This window comes from Euprymna scolopes, chromosome 15 (genome assembly GCF_053919585.1).
Source record: "Euprymna scolopes isolate OS-2025 chromosome 15, ASM5391958v1, whole genome shotgun sequence".
NCBI classification, from domain to species: Eukaryota; Metazoa; Mollusca; class Cephalopoda; order Sepiida; family Sepiolidae; genus Euprymna; species Euprymna scolopes.
The window spans coordinates 31,236,213-31,254,935 of NC_136496.1; the positions used below are offsets into that span (position 1 = coordinate 31,236,213).

The window sequence follows — 18,723 nt, forward strand, 5'->3', positions numbered from 1 at the left end:
AAGTTGAAAAAAAAAAAGAATTGGTAATTAAGTTTTGGCCGGGTGGAGGAGACGAAATAAAAAGCTATATATAAAAAAAAGCTCTTTCTTGCTAATCATTATGCCATAGCAGATAGCGAAATGAATGAGTTGGTAATTAAGTTAAGAATCACACACTTAAATCTGGCTGTAGGCCAGTTGAGCTTTCTGCTGTATTTGTTTCCCCACGATGTTGGAGGAACTCTGGCAGTGTCCAGATAAATAGCAATTGTTTGATATGAAGGGTTTCCCCCACACTGATCAAAACTAATTGACTTCAAAACGTCCTGGCTCAGAAGGCCAGGCGGATGCCTTTGCTTCGACCAGTTTCGCTTTATTTATACGAGAAAGACGAACACTCAAGACGAGTGAATTTTTTAAAACTCAATCAAAATAAAGATAGAGACAATGTCCGTTTGCAAATCGGAGATATTACAATCTAGGAAGTATAAGGACAGTTCTGCATAAATGTAACCGACATGAGAAGACTGACGAAAAAGCCTTTTGCAGATATACATGAACGCGTGCACCCATTTAGCCTTTTATATAATAGACTAGTATGGGTGTCCGGTGTTGCCCGGGTGTGTGCTGAGAGAAAAAAAAAGTTATAGTAGGCAGGTAGGCTCGAACCCGAAACCTTGACGCGAAGGTGAAAATGAAAAAAAAACCTGACAGGTTACCGCTCGGCCACGACGGAACAGGAAGTGAAAAGCATTCTAATTTAACAAATCAAAAGTTGACATGCAGAAAGTGAAAGCGGTAACGCAGGAGAAGAAATTAAATCAGGCACTTACGTTTGGCTGGAAGCCAGTTCTTTCTGCCATCGTGAGGGAAATCAGCTCCCCCAAGAGTGGGGAGCTCTGGCAGTGTGTTAATGAATAACAATTTTCTGATATGAAGAAGTACTCCCCACAGTGATCAAAACTTTCGGCACCTGCTGACCATCGAGGCCAGCGACTCTATTTTATTTTATTTTTTTTTTTAATCAGTTTCACTTTTATACGAAAAAGCCAAAGAAACATGCAGAGAGTAAGAAATTTTGTGAAAATAGCGTGTGAAAGTCGCTCAAATAAAAGATAGACGCAACCTCCTTTCGTAAATCGGAGATATTATAATCGCGGGAGCATATCAAAAGTTTTAAGAACTAGTGACCCCCCCCCCGAGAGCCTCCCCTCCAAAAGCCTTTGCCGGACATACAAAAATTGTGCACACACTAACACACATTTTCGTTTTTATATTATAGATAGATTCCTGCAAAATCAATCACTAAGTCACATTTAATGAACAAAACCTGTATTGCTAATAAAATGTTAACAATAAGATATGCTTATTTTATCAATTACTAGCATTTTAGCCCGGCGTTGCCCGGGTAAAAAAAAAAAAGCGGTCAATTTTTTTTAGCCCGGCGTTACCCGGGTGTTTTGAGGTGTATGTTGAGCAAAAAAAAAAGCGGTCAATTTTTTAAAACTTGACCCCTATTATAACCCTTTAACATTTATTGTTTTGGGCTCAAATCAAGTTATTAAGTTAGATCCATGTCCAAGGAACCTATATCTAAGATTTCAAGTGTTTGTACCCAAAATTGGCGGAGGAGTTTGGTAGAGTTCTCAAAGGTCAACTCGTTGAACTTTGACCTCTTAACAGCCAAATTTCTAGCTGAAAATGGATTACAAAGATTTTCCTAACTCTCAGTACCCTGTATATCAAATTTCACGTCTGTAGACTAAACATTGACAGAGTTATTGAGTAGGTAAATTTACACAGACACACACAGAGACAGACAGACAGACACGTTCACTTTTATAGATATATAGATATGACATTTTTCAATTTACAATAATAGCAATACTCTATCTATTACATGAAAATCAAACATATTATATAGAATAAATATATTTAAAAAAAAAACAAAAAAAACTTGAATTTTACTTCTCCGTGATCTGCTGGATTTTTTGGAAGCATTAATTTACCCTGGACATTTGAAATTTTGTCTCCCGTTCTTATGGATTATCAATGGACTTATTTGGATTTATCTTGTACTTCATGGATTTATCTTCTTTTTCAATGGATTTTTACCGTATGCTTTAATGCTTCTATTTTTTTTTTCTTGTTTCTGCTTTCATGATCATTATGAAGCTTTATAAATTTTCGCTGTTCTAAACTTATTCATACAAATGTGATTCAATTCATATTTGTAGGTTCTTTTAATGCATTAACCTGCAAGATTTATTTATTTTACAAACCCCTTTCCTTTGATGAGAAGAATTGCATTTTTCGAAACTCCACAGAATAAGGTCTTTACAATTTATCTGTACGCCACGTTGGATAATTAAAAATTCTGTTTACTTTTTTTTTTTACAAGTTTTTAATGTTTTGTTGAAAATTTGAATTAATTTTCAATAAGATTTTTCTATTATATATATATATATATATATATATATATATATATATATATATATACACACACACACAAATATTTATTTAAAAACTATGCCTACATATTCCAAAGACGAACTAGCCGTTTCATTGTATCGGAACAGCCTTCTGTGGCTGATAAAAACCAACACAACTCACCAGCGTCTGATGGAAGGAGGAAAAACAAAACAGAATAATGAACACTGGTTAAAGGGTGGTGTCTTTGTTCTAATGTGCCTGTTGTAAAATGTTTTTCCTCCTTCCATCAGACGCTGATGGGTTGCGTTGGTTTTTATCAGCCACGGAAGGTTGCTCCAATACAATGAAACTGCTGGTTCGTCTTTGGTATATATAACTCTCACATTCGCGATTGAGCACTTTATTTAATTTCTTTTCATCGCATTCTGACATCCTATATATATATATATATATATATATATATATATATATATATATATATTCCATGATTCTTTGAGGGGTACAAAATTTATATATCGCAATCAGGAAGGGAAGACTTAAATTCATTATTAAAATCGTTTAAAATAAAATCAACTCTAGGATCTTCGACTAATGAAACGTTGCTTTATTTCAATCGCTTTCCCTTTATATTTTTTCCTTTTTTTCCCCATGCATAACGTAACGGAACGGGATTTTATTTGTACATATTTTCAATTTCCACTCATCCGCTCCCCCCCCAAAAAAAAACCGATACAGCTTGGAGAAAGTGAGGGCGAAACCGGTCAGCTGACTCCCCTCCATTTTTTCTTCTCTTCACACAATTGACTCTATTTTAAACGTTTTTAATCATGAATTTAAGTCTTTAAGTTTATGGTATATATATATATATATATATATATATATATATATATATATATATATATATATATATAAAGCTGAATGTCAATATGTGTGTGTGTCTGGTCACGAATAGGCTCCTATATGGTTGACTATTTTAAAAAACTGATTACATACAATGATAGAAGATGTAGCGAGACACAGGAGCGAGTATGCTTCATCTGGTAGAACGGTGGTTCATTAAAATTATGGGGTCTGCGTACGCGCCTGGTCGATAAAGTATGGAAATAAAAAGTTTAAAAATTTAAAAAAAAAACGTTAACAAGTGTTTTTGGTATAGTTGTACATAAGAATACTTTGATAAATATGTTTTAACTTAAATAGGGATGGTATAATGAAATTGTGGGGTCTACGTTCGCGCCTGGCTTCCATAGAATGGAAATAGGCACACACTTTAATAAAGACTTTTCATATCTATCTGCGTAAGTATACTTTGGTAATTATGTTTCAGTTTGAAGAAATATGGTATAATAAAATTATGGGGGTGTTCGTTCGTGTCTGACCTCCATAGAATGGAAATATGTCACAAAGTTTAACAAGGTTTTTTAATATACATCGACAAAATATTTTGATAAGTGTTTCAGTGTGAACACGTATGGTATAATAAATTATGGGGTTTATCTATTTTATTTTTCCTTTCATGATATTTTGCTTTGGTTTTGATACCCTCAAATTCAACCCAAATTTACAACCCTTCCTTTTCATAACCTATCATACTTTCATAAATCAGAGTCCATTTTCTGTAGGCTGTTTTTGAACCCAGTCAACGACGGGTACTTTTGCTAGTGTATATATATATATATATATATATATATATATATATATATATATATATATAGATAGATAGATAGATAGATAGATATACTTGAAGAATACCCATGCCAGTAATATTAATGCCCTCAGAACAGTTTTACACCACTTTTATGATTTTGAATTCAAAATCAAGCTATAATGATACTAAACCATATATCTAGAAACCTTATTCTAATTAAAACCCATTAGAATCTAAGTGTCAAATTGGCAAGCAAACAGATAGAGGAAAAGATTAAGTTCTAATTACGTGACGGAATCAGAGAGGGAGAAATTGACTATGTAATGTCAACGAGCAGAGGGAGTGGGGTGAAAGAGAGTAACTCTTTATGATGCCGGAATTTTGTTTAATCGCTTTATTTAATTCAAACAAAATTATTGCATTTTCAATTTCAATAAATAATTCTACGTGTAATTATGGACGTTATCTCAGCACAAATAAAAGTTGTCAATTTTATTAGTATTTAAATAAGTGATATTTGATTCCGGTCAAATGTGACACAACAATATTGTCAAGCCTTTCATATAAAAAGAAAATAAAAAGAAATAATAATGATAATGTCGTTCATCAAATTCCGTCTCTGTTTGTTTACAATAACACGTCAGCTGATATTCAGACTTAACGATCTGAAAAACAGTCTTTCTTCTCTTATAGATAAAAAGAAGAATTTTTTTACATGGGAATATTTTAGGCTACACCGTTGTAACGTAAATATTCCTCTGTAAAAATCCTTTTTTTTCTCTATAAGAGAGAAAAGACTATTTTTAAGATCGGATTTTTTTCGATTTTCAATATTTATCGGATGCATTTTGTACAAAACATATCTAAGAACACTGCCAGACATATAAATAACGTTTTTGTGAAATTTGCCTAAAAATAGGCTCAGCCGTTTGGAACTCTCTCTCTCTCTCTCTCTCTCTCTCTCTCTCTCTCTCTCTCTCTCTCTCTCTCTCTCACACACACACACACACAGTGACTTTTCTTTTTAGAGATATGTTTCTGATTAAGGCATCCTTAATTAAAGCAACTCCACCCAGAAAACGTTCAAAAGGATAAGGGGCGGTGCAGGATGTCGGGCGGGGACAGGGTGTGAGTGGCCCGTGCGGCTTGCCATCAATCATTTTGAAACCCCGTCGAGGTCTTTGATTTCCTCGGTCCTCGTTTGCATTGGATTCTCAATCAATATTTGTCTCCAGCAGGAAGATATCTGCTTCAGTATTCCCCATATTCTAAGTCTGGACAAACAATACAAAACTTTTGGAGTTTCATTAAACCCGTCTGGAACATCCCAGGGACCATTTCATGAAAAAAACATTCTTTGGCCAGCAAATCTTGATTTGTTTATATGAAAAATGGGTTATCTTTATAATTTAGAACATTAGTAATATATATATATATATATATATATATATATATATATATATATATACTAGCATTTCAGCCCGGCGTTACCAGGATGTTTGGAGGTGTATGGTGAGCAAAAAAAAAAAAAAAAAGCGATCAATTTTTTAAACTTTGGTCCCTATTATAACCCCTTAACATTTATTGTTTGGGGTTAAAATCAAATTCTTAAGTTAGATCCATGTCCAAGGAACCTATATCTAAAATTTCAAGTGTTTATACCCCAAATTGTCGGAGGAGTTTGGTAGAGTTCTCAAAAGTCAAATCGTTGAACTTTGACCCTTTAACAGCCAAATCTCTGGCTGAAAACCGATCACATCGATTTTCCCAAATCTCAGTACCCTGTATATCAAATTTCGAGTCTGTAGACTGAAAATTGACAGAGTTATTCCGTAGGGAAATGTACACACACAGACACGTTCGCTTTATATATATATATATATATATATATATATATATATAAACTATGAAATCCGACATTACCCGGGTTTAAATGATGATCACCGAGTGTTTCGCACTCCCATATTTTTATTGTCATCGAAATCTGTGAAATCGCTTATTTTTCAGTCAAGTTCATTGATTGTCTGCTCTAGTTTGGGACCCATCGCGGTACACTAGGAAGAAGTTTCACATGCCTCCTTGCAGTGACTTAGACTTTAGTACATTATAGTCTACATTGCACTGTAAAGAGCCTACTATTGATTTTATCAAATTATTTTTTTTGCATATAATGGCTTAAAGTTTAAAGCTCAAAAGTAAAGGTCTTGGATATGACCTTAAACTTTATCCAGTGGTGAGGCCTCAGCTTGCAGGCTTTGGGGAGTGTGGAGCCATCCTTTAATTGCCATTGCTCCCAGGTTCACTCTGACCCGGAGTGGTAGTACCTGTTAGGGTCCCAACTATGGGTTAAATAGAAACCAACTTGAAAAGAACAAATATGTTCTATTAAAATTTTTTCTTAAAAATCTTTGGATGCGGCATTAAATAACCCGAAAAGGGTTGATATGCCATAAAACAAAACAACCAAACAACCAATCAAAAGTCAAGTATCATGCTTCAGTTATCATATCAAAGAACCTACTGTTGATTTTATATGCTTGACTTTACTGCTTGTGCGGTGATAATGATTTGGATTAAAGTTTAAAATGAAAAAGTCATGTATCATGGTGCAATTGCACTTTAAACAGAAACATTCATTTTGAATGTGTCCCTGTCATATCAAAAAACCTACTGTTGTATCTATGTCGATTTTCGGTGTGGTAATAGAACATCTCAAAGGCACTCATGATGTGAGGTTATATAAGGCGTTATCATTAGTAAAAATCGACTATTCTTTTTTTCGTTGAATTTTTTTCGACTATCGATACTTATTGAAGGTGTTCCGATACATAACCTATCCAAGAACACTGCCAGACGCCTTTTAAAAAATGTAGTCTTGAATAAAATGCGAAATTTGATGGAGAGTCAATTTTACAAAAATTAATAATAATGATGATGATAATAATAATAATAATAATAATAATAATAATAATAATAATAGTAATACTGTGCTTGTGTCACTCACCGGGTTGCCGAGAATATATATTTAAAAAGTTGATAATGATCGGTTCATAAAAAAAAATTATATATACATGTACCTCCTATAAGTTAATATTTCACACAATATATCATGTACCCATGTCACACTGTGCTAGCAAAAAAAAAAAATTTCGATTGTCGATGCTTACACACACAAAGTTCCTTTTATATAATCTATAATATAAATCTCACCTGTCTGTTTAAATGTATGTATGTATGTATGTATGTATGTATGTATGTAGGTCTGTCTAAAACTTTCGACAGAGGCGACGGATTTTCACAAGATCAGTATCATTTTGAAGCTCGACGTCTCAGACGGCAAATATCGAAAAATTGGCCCAACACATTCATTCCTTCACTCTCCAACTTGGTAGTTTTCCACAAGGAGGGTCGGTTTTCTTGCGTCGCCATTTTTGCAAGTCAGCAACACATCCAGGTACACTTTGGTGTTGACTTTCAAGCCGACTTCGAAGATGTGATGCGGCATGATGTAACTGTCACTTGAAGCCACACCAAAGACCATAACCGTGGCCGGAAACTTCAGTGAACAGTACGGATTTGCATTTTGAGGGTGCTGGCAATGACCCTAATGTCATAACTTGGATCGATAGAGAGCATGAGTTGTACAGTGGCGCATCTCTGATCTCGCTCATTGAACATTGTGTCACTTTCAGATATGATAGAAGGCTACTATCGCTCTTGAGATTTATATACAACTGACCAACTATTATGTTGGTGCAAAAATAATGTCGTTTTTATATATAGAGCATAAAAACGACATTATTTTTGCACCAACCTAATAGATGGCCTGCAACAAAAAAAGAAAACCAGTTTTCATCAAACGGAAATGGAATCATGTGGTGTTTTTTTCTAGTGCAACAATTTTATCGTTTCACCCTGTATTAACTAAAGATTAAGATGACTGTATTTTCACGGAGAAAAAGAAATGCATTCTAGTGGATTTATTTTCGTAATTCTTTTTATTTTTAATACGATTCTTATTACATTTTATGCTATTGCATTTTTTAATTTAATAAATATTTGATCGATAGTAAATAAAACTAATAATTCGATGATTGATCAGCAAAGTTATGTCGACATGAGAACTACAAAAAGTTGTTTCATGATGTTATTAAAAAGAATGAGATTAATAATTGCAAAATTTAATAAGCTATGCATATTGTTCATTTCAACTAATTAATTGGTTTATTTAATTTGCTACCTAGAAAATAATTATTGTCAATAACGTTTTAATTAGCAAGTAGTCAATACAAATATTTATTAAACAAAAGTAAATTTCATAAAAATCGCGTTTATATTCGGAACATTCTTTTGTTTTTGATTCATTTTACTTTCGAGTTCTCAAATCAAAGGGTCACCTTCTTTTTGAGACGAAACTTAACTAAGATCACTCCCAGACTTATACACTAAATTTCTGCAAATTTTAAAGAAAATCTGTTCAGCGGTTTCGGAGTTTATATGGAACGAAAACACACAGAGAGACAAAGTTGCGTTTATATAATTGTAGAGATAAACACAGCTAATTAATAGATGTTTTTGTTTCATTTTACTTCAAAGTCCTCAGAAATCAAGGGATCCACTTCCTCTGGTTAACACTTGATCTCTACATGAGATACGTAGATATTCGAATATTCGAATTAAGTTGTATTTCACTTCTTAAAACTCAATTAATAAAGAAGTTGAGAGAATAATTTTCCTTTCCCCAATTGACCATTTGAATATGTAATAGTATATCTTTCTTGTGGTCTCTTCGTCTCACTGGATTCCAGGAGAATAATTCATCTAGTCTGGTTGAGTACCCAGTTTCGTGCAGTCACTTAGAGAAGGTGCACCATTCCTTGTAAAATCCAGTGTTGGCTAGCTATATCGAGATCTTTCTTGGGCCGCGATGTGATTTTGAATATTTAGTCAGGGTTTACTTGTAGAGAAAAGTATCCTTATGCCAGGTTGTCCTGACAAAACAATTTACGGGGAGACTTTATGCACTCTAAGATAGTGTCTAATAAGCATTCAAGTTCTCTTGAGATATATATGTGTGCGTGCGTGTGTGTGTGTGTGTGTGTGTGTGTGTGTAAATAAAAAACGAAAATGTGGAAGACCTACAAACTCAACGTTTCGCTCACTGTTGTTTTAAAGACAATACAAAAGACTATTGCGTATTCATGGTGGAACTTTGGTGGACAAGTGACGCATATACTGGGTTTCATGTGTACTAAATATGGTCGGGTTGCAGAAGGATTATGAGTTTTCCTCTTCCCAATCGACCATTTGAATATGTTATAGTATAACTTTCTTGTGGTCTCTTTGTCTTACTTGATTCCAGGACAATAATTCATCTAGTCTGGTTGAGTACCCAGTTTCGTGTTGTTACTTGAAATAACATCACTTGAAGAAAGTGCACCAATCCTCGTGGGTTATCTATACTGATGCGATTTTAAATATTTAGTAAGGGTTTACTGGTAGGAAAAAGTATCCTCTAACCAGGTTGACATTACAAACCTATGTACGGAAAGACCTTAGAAACTCGAGAGCAGTGTCCAATAGGCATTCAAGTTCTCTCCAGTAGGCATTCAAGTTTTGAATTGAGATTCAATACGTGGTTTAAAATATAAATGAGAATTATAGGATAAATGAGATGAAAATGAAGGATTACAGCTTTAAAGAGTGTGGACTTTCGCATATTGAGGTTTTCAGTGGGGGGGGGGGAAAACAAAGAAAAAGAAAAACATTATGTGTAGCTTATTAAATTTTGCAATCATTAATTCAATTTTTTAAACCATTATAAAACAAAATGTGTATTTCTCATGTCGACATAACTGATAATTATAAATGGAATTATTAGTTTTAATTTGCTATTAATCAAATATTTATTGAATTCAAAAATGCAATACTATCAAATGTAGGCTCTCGATTTTCAGTAAAAAAAAAAAAAAAAGATTGTGTTTTTCATTAAATTTTACATTTATAATATAAATCTCATCTGTCTGTTAAAACTACCACTTTCTTTTTTTTTTTTTTTTTTTTTGGCCAACACACACCTCCAAACACCGGAGTAACGCCTGGCACCTAGGCTAGTATCTATCTATCTATCTATCTCTCTCTCTCTCTCTCTCTCTCTCTCTCTATATATATATATATATATATATATATATATATATATATATATATGACTAGTTCATTTAATCACATAAATTAATATAGGAAAGTATAATTTTATGTGTTAACTTTAAGTATTTACTTCAACAGTGCTCAATACATAGATAGAGCTAGGTAGTAAGTTATAAAATATATATGGCGATCAAGCGACACAGAATATTCCGCGTTTCATCCACGCTAGGCATATGCCTGACGAATCCTAGCGTGGATGAAACGCGGAATATTCTGTGTAGCTTAATTGCCATATATATTTTATAACTTACTATTATATATATATTGTTTTATTTTACTTCAATTGAAGTTCTCAGAAACCACTATGAGATACATAGATATTCGAATGTTCCATTAAAGTTCTTTTTCTCGCAAACACGGAGTTCGTAAAGAAATTGAGAACATAATTTTCCTCTCCCCAATTAATCATTTTCATACGTTGTAGAATATCTTTCATTTTGGTATCTTGGTCTTACTGGATTCCAGGACTAGAATTTATTTAGTCTGGTGGAGTATACGGTTTTGTGCTATTACTTGAGGTAACATCACTTGGAGAAGGTGCACCATTCCTCGTAAAAGCTAATGTGGGTTAGCCATAGTGAGGAGATCTTATTTGGGCAGCGAATACTATGTGATTTTGAATATTTGGTCAGGGTTTACTTCTATGGGAAAAAGTATCCTCATGGCAGGTTGTTCTGACAAAACTCGAGGATAGTGTTTAGTAGGTATTAAAACCCGGGAAATCGACAAATTATATCAAATCCTACAATGTCTCTATATGTTAATCTTTGTTGTCCAAAGTGTTACCATAAAATGTAGACATAAAAATAATAACACATTGATCATAGTTACTTGCTCTCTTTTTCAAATATTAAGTATAATATGTCTGTTGAGGAAATTTCACAAATATATTTTTCTTCATACAAGCTATAAAGCGATAATTATTTCTTCCCATCGCAGAAAGATATGACACAAAATCGGAAAGTGGAGAGAGTCAAGACAAGTGCCCCTAAATGAGTGTGCCAGCAGGACTGAGTGCCTGCCCACAAGTCCAAAGAGACCAAGACTTGGCTTCAAGAGGAATGCTATGATCTGTACCCCTTTCTCACCAGTCCTCCTCCCCCAACCTGAACCCGCTGAACTACTTTGTTTGGTCATATGTAGAGAACATCACCACCATGACTTCCTACAACATCAAAGCTAGCCTGATTGCATCCATCCGCCAAGTATTCACCGAGCTCCCACCAGCGCTTGTGGAAAAGGTATACTCCCTGTTCCGGACCTGTAACAAGAGAGTGATTGAGGCTAAAGGCAGCTACATTGAATAGATGTCAGCTCTACTGCATAATCAAGTTACTTGAATTGATTTTTTCAATAAAAGTTTTCAAATATAGCTGTAATGTTCTTTGCTATACGGCAACACTTTTATCGTTCTACCCTGCATATAAAGAACCACCTGCAAAATACGTTTGTTTTTCTTCTTTTCCTTCCTTGGCCCTGTCACCCAACAGGTCAAACTCTGCTTGCGCGGTCGCTTGTAAGAATAATACCTTCTACTAAAGATGGGAATTGACATATCCAAATACTGTACTAATACTGCCTAAGTGAGTATACACTAGTACGTTAAAAGCAAAAATAAAAAAAAAGAAGGGCGCCGACAGTGTGTTACCCTAAAAATTTTAGATTACATAGCATATAGATACATACTTTCGTGTTTCCTCTTGGTGAAGCTTCATGTGGGGTGACCTCTCAAAAATGCCGTCCATGGAATTGGAAATAATATTCACAATTTCCATCTTTGGCGTTCAAAGCATTAGAAAAAAAAGTTGACCCTGGGTGGGTTTAACTGGCTTCCTCCAAAGGAGGAAGTTCCATGGGAGTATGAAATTCGCAAACAGTCCCCAGTCGCATGCACACCCCTATTAGAGGCGATGACGACGTTAGGTTTTTGCAGTTCTTGCAGTACGGTGCCGATGTTCTCCTACATACATCGCCTGGTATTCCAAAATTGGTCACTCATTTTAGTAATGACCAGGCTCAACGTTGCTTAACTTTGGTTATCTGACGAGAACAAATGTGTCAACGTGATTATGTAGTATTATACTGTATTATTATTAATTATGCCGTATTATTATTAGTAGTAATAACATTTCTTATTAGTAGTAATAGTAGTAGCATTTAGTAGTAGTAATAGCATTTATTATTATTATTAGTAGTAGTAGTAGTAGCAGTAGTAGCATTTATTATTATTAGTAATAGTAGTAGCATTTAGTAGTAGTAATAGCATTTATTATTAGTAGTAGTAGTAGCAGCAGTAATAGTAGTAGCATTTAGTAGTAGTAATAGTAGCATTAGTATTAGTAGTAGCATTTATTAATAGGTAAGTTCATCATGCTGTTCCGTTAATTATTCTAAAATGATAACAAAACCTTTTGTTTCATTCTTCCGTTTTTTTGTTTCTCCATTTTCCAGGATGATGGGATAATGAAATCAGACGGCCAGCAAGAGACGGCCATTAACTTATCAACAAGCAAGGATCAACATTTGCGAGCATGTAACGGAGACGTTCGCTCCCTCATCCATCCGGGATCGATCCCCGTCGTCGGCACGCACGGCATCGAGAATGGAGATACATCTCAGGTTTGTCGGATTATTTTCACATCCCATTTTTTTTTTCTTCTTTATCGTCCGATTCTTTTTCCCCTCGCTTTCTCCCTCCACTCTGTATTATCAACAGGCTCCCATACTTTTGTCGGAGACCACCCTCCATTCCCTCCCACTTCCTCGCTAACCAGCGTCCATCCTCTCAACTAAGACTGCCCTACCCCCCCCCACCAAAAAAAAAAGTCAAAGAAAAAAATGCTGGTATCCAGATACATCCTCAACACTCAGTCCCACAGTGCTTTTGTTAATATCATGATGAGGCATCGTTCTGTTCAGTCCTAGGAGGTCCACTTTCTCAGGCTTCACCTATTTTTTAAAAATGGTTGAGATGCCTCCATTCAGTCTCAAGAGACAAGCGATATCGCGTATAAGGGTAGCCACACGTGTAATTGTGAGGCAAGGGTTGCGCAAGCCCAAACCACACCTTTCCTGAATCAACACTGTTTGAGTCCAGTGACAGGGAGAAGTGCTAGACAACTGGAAACAATACCAAGATCAGTGGAGAGAACATACAGCACTTGGAATTCCTAAATGGTCACCCATTTTAGTACTTACCTGGCTCAATATTGCTTAACTTCAGTGATCTAATAGGAACTGGTGTTTCAATGTGAATTATGCTGTACAAATAAGAGGTTAGTTTATTGCTAATCGCTGATCTGCTATTAGGAATGCTGATCAGGTTGCTCAGGCATTTTTTTTTTTTGTAGGCCAGTGCACTTCCAAACATAAAAGTATTTACCTATATGCTACATAACTACGTAGTTTACCAGACCACAATATTTGCGAAAGAAAACCCGAATAACGTAGGTATGACTTCCTTAGATTTCAAAACCCAATACTATGACCACAAAAGTACATTCAACAATAAAAAAACACTGTATGAAAACAACGCTAGCGAATAAATACTGGGAACTCAAAGAAAGCGGACATTCGCTGGTAGTCGAATTGAAAATAATAAGACAAGCTACCACGTGTAGGGACCTAGACGACCCATGTAGATTTTGCCTTCATGAAAAATTTGCTATCCTGTACTTTAAAGAGCCCCAACATCTATTAAACTGTAGAAGAGAAATAGCAAACAACTGTGTTCACAAGATAAAATTTACTCTAGGATAGCGATACAAAATAATTTTAAAACTAACAAAAACAATAGAAAATAAATAAATTAAATAAACATGAATATACATAAACGATCACACATATATGTATGTATGTATATATATGTGTGCATATATGTATGTACACATATATATATATATATATATATATATATATATATATATATATAATGCTAAATAAATTAAGCATCAACGATATAGGTAAATATTGTTGCTGTTGAATTTGTTGGATATCATTATATGATATGTAATAAATTTTATAATCTACTGAGTTCTAATATATGAGGTCTTTTCGACTTTAAGTCTTAACTATTCAGCTAAATTTCATCTGCAGTATAAACTTGTATCTTGGAGATTTCTAATATTTTGTTTTTTTTCATATATCCATAAAGTTATAGTTGTAGAAATTGCATTTTAAATATTATATCTATATCTATCTATGGAGCGTATTCAGATGTTAAATCGACCAAAATACGAATAAACTAAAAAGGGGGGGGGAAACGGTACAAATGATATATCATAAATATACAATTGGTTAAAATAAATAAGTCGATTAAAAGAATCACGAAATATAATAAAACCTGAAACACTTTCGTCAGACAACTTTTTCAAGGATGCATGTTTGAAAGAAAGAAAAGAAAACTTTTTTTTTTTTTTTTGTAGAAATACTAATACTACTATGCGAACGGGATAGGAACGAAAACAGCAACAATATATATATGATTACTTCATTTAATCACATAAATCAATATATAAAAGTATAATTTTATGCGTAAACTAAGTATTTACTCCAACAGTGCTCAATAGATAGGTAGAGCTAGGTAGTAAGTTAGAAAAATATATATGGCAATTAAGCTACACAGAATATTCCACATTTCATCCACACTAGGATTCGTCAGCCTTTGAAGTAAATACTTAGTTTTACGCATCAAATCAGCCTGACGAATCCTAGTGTGGATGAAATGCGGAATATTCTGTGCAGCTTAATTGCCATATATATTTTTCTAACTTACTATATATCTTCCTTCAGTCTTGACAGACTATGTATATACATTGTAAGGGTGCCTGTGCAGGATATTTTGTGGCAAGAGTTGCACAATCTCCAACCACACTTTTCCTGAGTCGGCATTATTAAATACAAGTGGCAAGTGGAGGTTCAGAACGACATAAAATCACTGCAAATCATTTCTTTGTTTGCATATTTTTAAACTAAACATTAATCAGAAGTGACTTTTCCAGGGCATTCATCGTCGAGCCCAAATATGAGTTGATGTGATATTGTAAAGAAATAGACAGAATTTGATGAACTGACATCAATTGAAATGAATGGTTCTCGTCTTGGGGAGGCTCCATGTTTTGACAAGCTTCTGGGCTTGACCTTTATTCCTGATATGAAATAGAACACATACATCAAATCTGTTGCCAAGGTCGCTGAAAAATGGTAAGATCCTTCTACTGCTCCAGTAAATAACTCACTCCTGATGTAATTCTCTACCTATATAAAAGCCAGGTACAGCCTATGATGGAGTACTGTTGCCACATCTAAGCAGGAGATGCTAGAAGCAGCTTATTCTGTCTTGACAGAGTTCAAAATAGACTTTGTAGCCTAGTGGGGGGGTGCCCTTTTCTCTTCCCTGCAACCTCTTTCCCACAGAAGACATTGCGAGCCTGTCTCTGCTTTATCGTTATTATCATGGTAAGTGTTCGTCTGAGCTTCAATCTATGGTCCCCCCCCTTGCCAAACTTTCACGAAAAACACTCGTCTAGCTAAAACCACTATCAGTAATTTCCCACACTTTATCTAAATGTAGATTCCATGAACAAAGCTTCTTTCTTAGAACTACACACCTATGGAACTCTCTTCCGATTGCCTGCTTTCCAGCTGGCAACAATTTGATTGGCTTCAAGCCCAATGTAAACAAATTCTTGATGAACCGTCCAATTTACAAAATTTCCACTACTTACGATTACTATGCTATAATACCATTGACGAATGTATATCCATTAACCCTTATCCTCGAGTGGCCTCCAGGCCTGGATAAGTGGTGAATCCTATGAAAAAAAAAACATCATTTTTATTCTATTTATTAAAATTTTTTTTTTCAAATTAGTCCACCAAGCAAATTAATCCTCATAATCTATAATATAAATCCCCCCTGTCTGTTTAAACATATGCATGCATGTATGTATGTTTGTATGTTTGCCTTAAACTTTCCACAGAGGCGACGGATTTTTACGAGATTGGTATTATTTTGAAGCTCGACCCTTCGGACGACAAATATTGAAAGATTGGCCAAAAACATTAATTGCTTCAACCTCAACTGGTCACTTTTCTACAGGGAGGGGTCGCTTTTTCACCGATATTTTCGAACGTCATCCCCTTTTCGATTGTCTAGCCTTAATTTAAACCTACGTCACTTGTGATTTGATGATCGGTGCAATAGCAAAGACATCACTTTTTTTTTCATTTTTTTTCCCCCTCCTTTATGGTCCAGGTTCAAGTCTGCCTGCCCTCTACCACATATAAATTTTTTTTTTTTTTTCTCAACACACACTTTCAAACATCCGGACAACGCCGGACACCTAGGCTAGTATATAAAATAAATAGATAATTTATTCTATAATAATACATATGCAATCTGCATAAATTAAAATATCATGCTTAAGCATATTTTCTGACCGGGTAATGCCGAGCTGCCAACTAGTGTGTATATATATATATATATATATATATATATATATATATATATATATATATATATAGTGCAAAACTTTGTTGAAATTCAAAGATTTACATTTTTTCTTTTTTGTAACTTTTGTTTATTTCATCCTAGATTTCTTCATTACAGCCGTTTCGTTAATGGGATGGCAATTTTATGATTTTATATGTCCATAAAAATGTCCTGTCCTCGCCAACTCGTCAGATGTTGTTTCAAATTGATGTTACCAACAAAAGATTGATTTTGTACATGATAAACCTGGTGTTTGGGGGAAAAAGAATTTCCATCCCCACGTTGCTACATGTCAGCCATCTTGGACACCCACCAAGGTAAAAAGATTATATATATATATATATATATATATATACTAGCAGAAGTACCCGTCGTTGACTGGCTTCAAAAACAGCCTACAGAAAATGGACTGTGATTGATGAAAATATGATAGGTTATGAAAAGGAGGGGGTTGTAAAGAGATAGGTTTTGATACTCAAAAATGTTACCCTAAGCAAAATATAATGAAAGTAAATATAATTTTCGCGAAAATATATTTTTTTCATATCAACTTTGTTTCCATTCGTAGTCAAGAGTAACCAACAAAATGATGTCTCATTACAAAGAGAAAATGTTATATATATAATAATATAAATATACAAGAAATAAATGTTACCATAATCAATAAAAGTTACTTTTATGGAAGAAAAGTTAATTGGTTTGTATTTTTAAGTAGGTTGTTAAATTTTTTTTTTTTTAATTCACGAACCGGTTTGAAAAAAAATTTTTTTATGAACCACCGTTCTGCCAGATCAAACGTACCCATTCCTGATCCTCGATACATCTTCTATCATTATATGTAATCAATTTTTTAAAATAGTCAACTATATAGGAGCCTATTCGTGACCACACATACACAGATGTTCAGCTTTATATTATATATATATATATATATATATATATATATATATATATATATATATATATATATAATCTTTTACCTCCCTGACACCAAGAACTTTCATTTCAGAATAGCATACATTTTGGATCTGAAATTCCATATCCTTTTGTATTGTGCATCAAAATCAAATTTCCCTTATTTTCTTTAGCTAAAATGATTTAAAAACTCTAAAAACTTTTAACTTTTCTACGTTTATTACCTTTAGCAAATAAGGTGCAAAACACTTATAATATTTGCTAATATTTTCCTCTGAGGAGATGGATAAACATCGAAAACTCATGGGTTAAGGAAATATGCTTATTGAAATGTATTCTTTGTTTTGCATATAATAAAAAATTCTAGATTTGAAATTTAACCGTTTCAAATTATAAAATTTAAATACATAAATTTTGGCTCATTTGTCTATCTGGTATATTGAGCAATTTTATTTAGCTGCGATTGTCATATATAAAGTATTACATCTAATAATATTTTGTAAAACCGATAATCAATGGATTTGCATACCAGTAGATTTATTGCATTTCATTATTCTGAAGTATATATATATATATATATATATATATATAGTCCTCCACATACGGTACTGTTTCGCTGTTTCAAAGCTCATCAGTGTGGCTAGACAAGCAACTACCTCAAGACAGGATCGAAACCCAACCGCCCAAATGATAGTCGGAGTTCTAACCATTGCGTTATTCGGCTGCTGCTGTGCAGGCAGTGAATTAACAATATTTTGACATTGTCCAAATACGTAAGCTCAATTTGTTTATACAAAGAGCATGGCTAGCAGTATCAGAATTTTTGTAGGAATTTTTGACACCCCTAACACGAAACTGCGAATACAATATAAAAATCTCGTAATTTCTCTGTTAAAAGTGGGTTATTTATTTTCTTTATGGATTATACTTCCAAAATAAACTATTACAGTTGTTTTAAAAGTAATAAAAATATTTTTATTTTTTTTTAAAACAGTAATGAATTTTCCGAACTCAATATTTTTCAATTTTTAAACTCAATATTTTTAAA

At 33.8% G+C, this 18,723-nt stretch overlaps 1 protein-coding gene and 1 pseudogene across 4 annotated transcripts in view; one reads left to right on the plus strand and one right to left on the minus strand.

The window, feature by feature from the left end:
- The window catches only part of LOC145293758 (forkhead box protein P1-like), a 971,902-nt gene that overhangs the window by 297,222 nt on the left and 655,957 nt on the right, over positions 1-18,723 (plus strand). For all 4 annotated transcript variants that reach the window (XM_080140253.1, XM_080140252.1, XM_080140255.1 and 1 more), the window contains exon 2: positions 12,719-12,886. In XM_080140253.1, coding sequence (XP_079996379.1) covers positions 12,719-12,886 — 168 coding nt within the window. The remainder of the gene's footprint in view (positions 1-12,718; positions 12,887-18,723) is intronic.
- LOC145294287 (5S ribosomal RNA) lies at positions 13,417-13,535 on the minus strand (annotated as a pseudogene).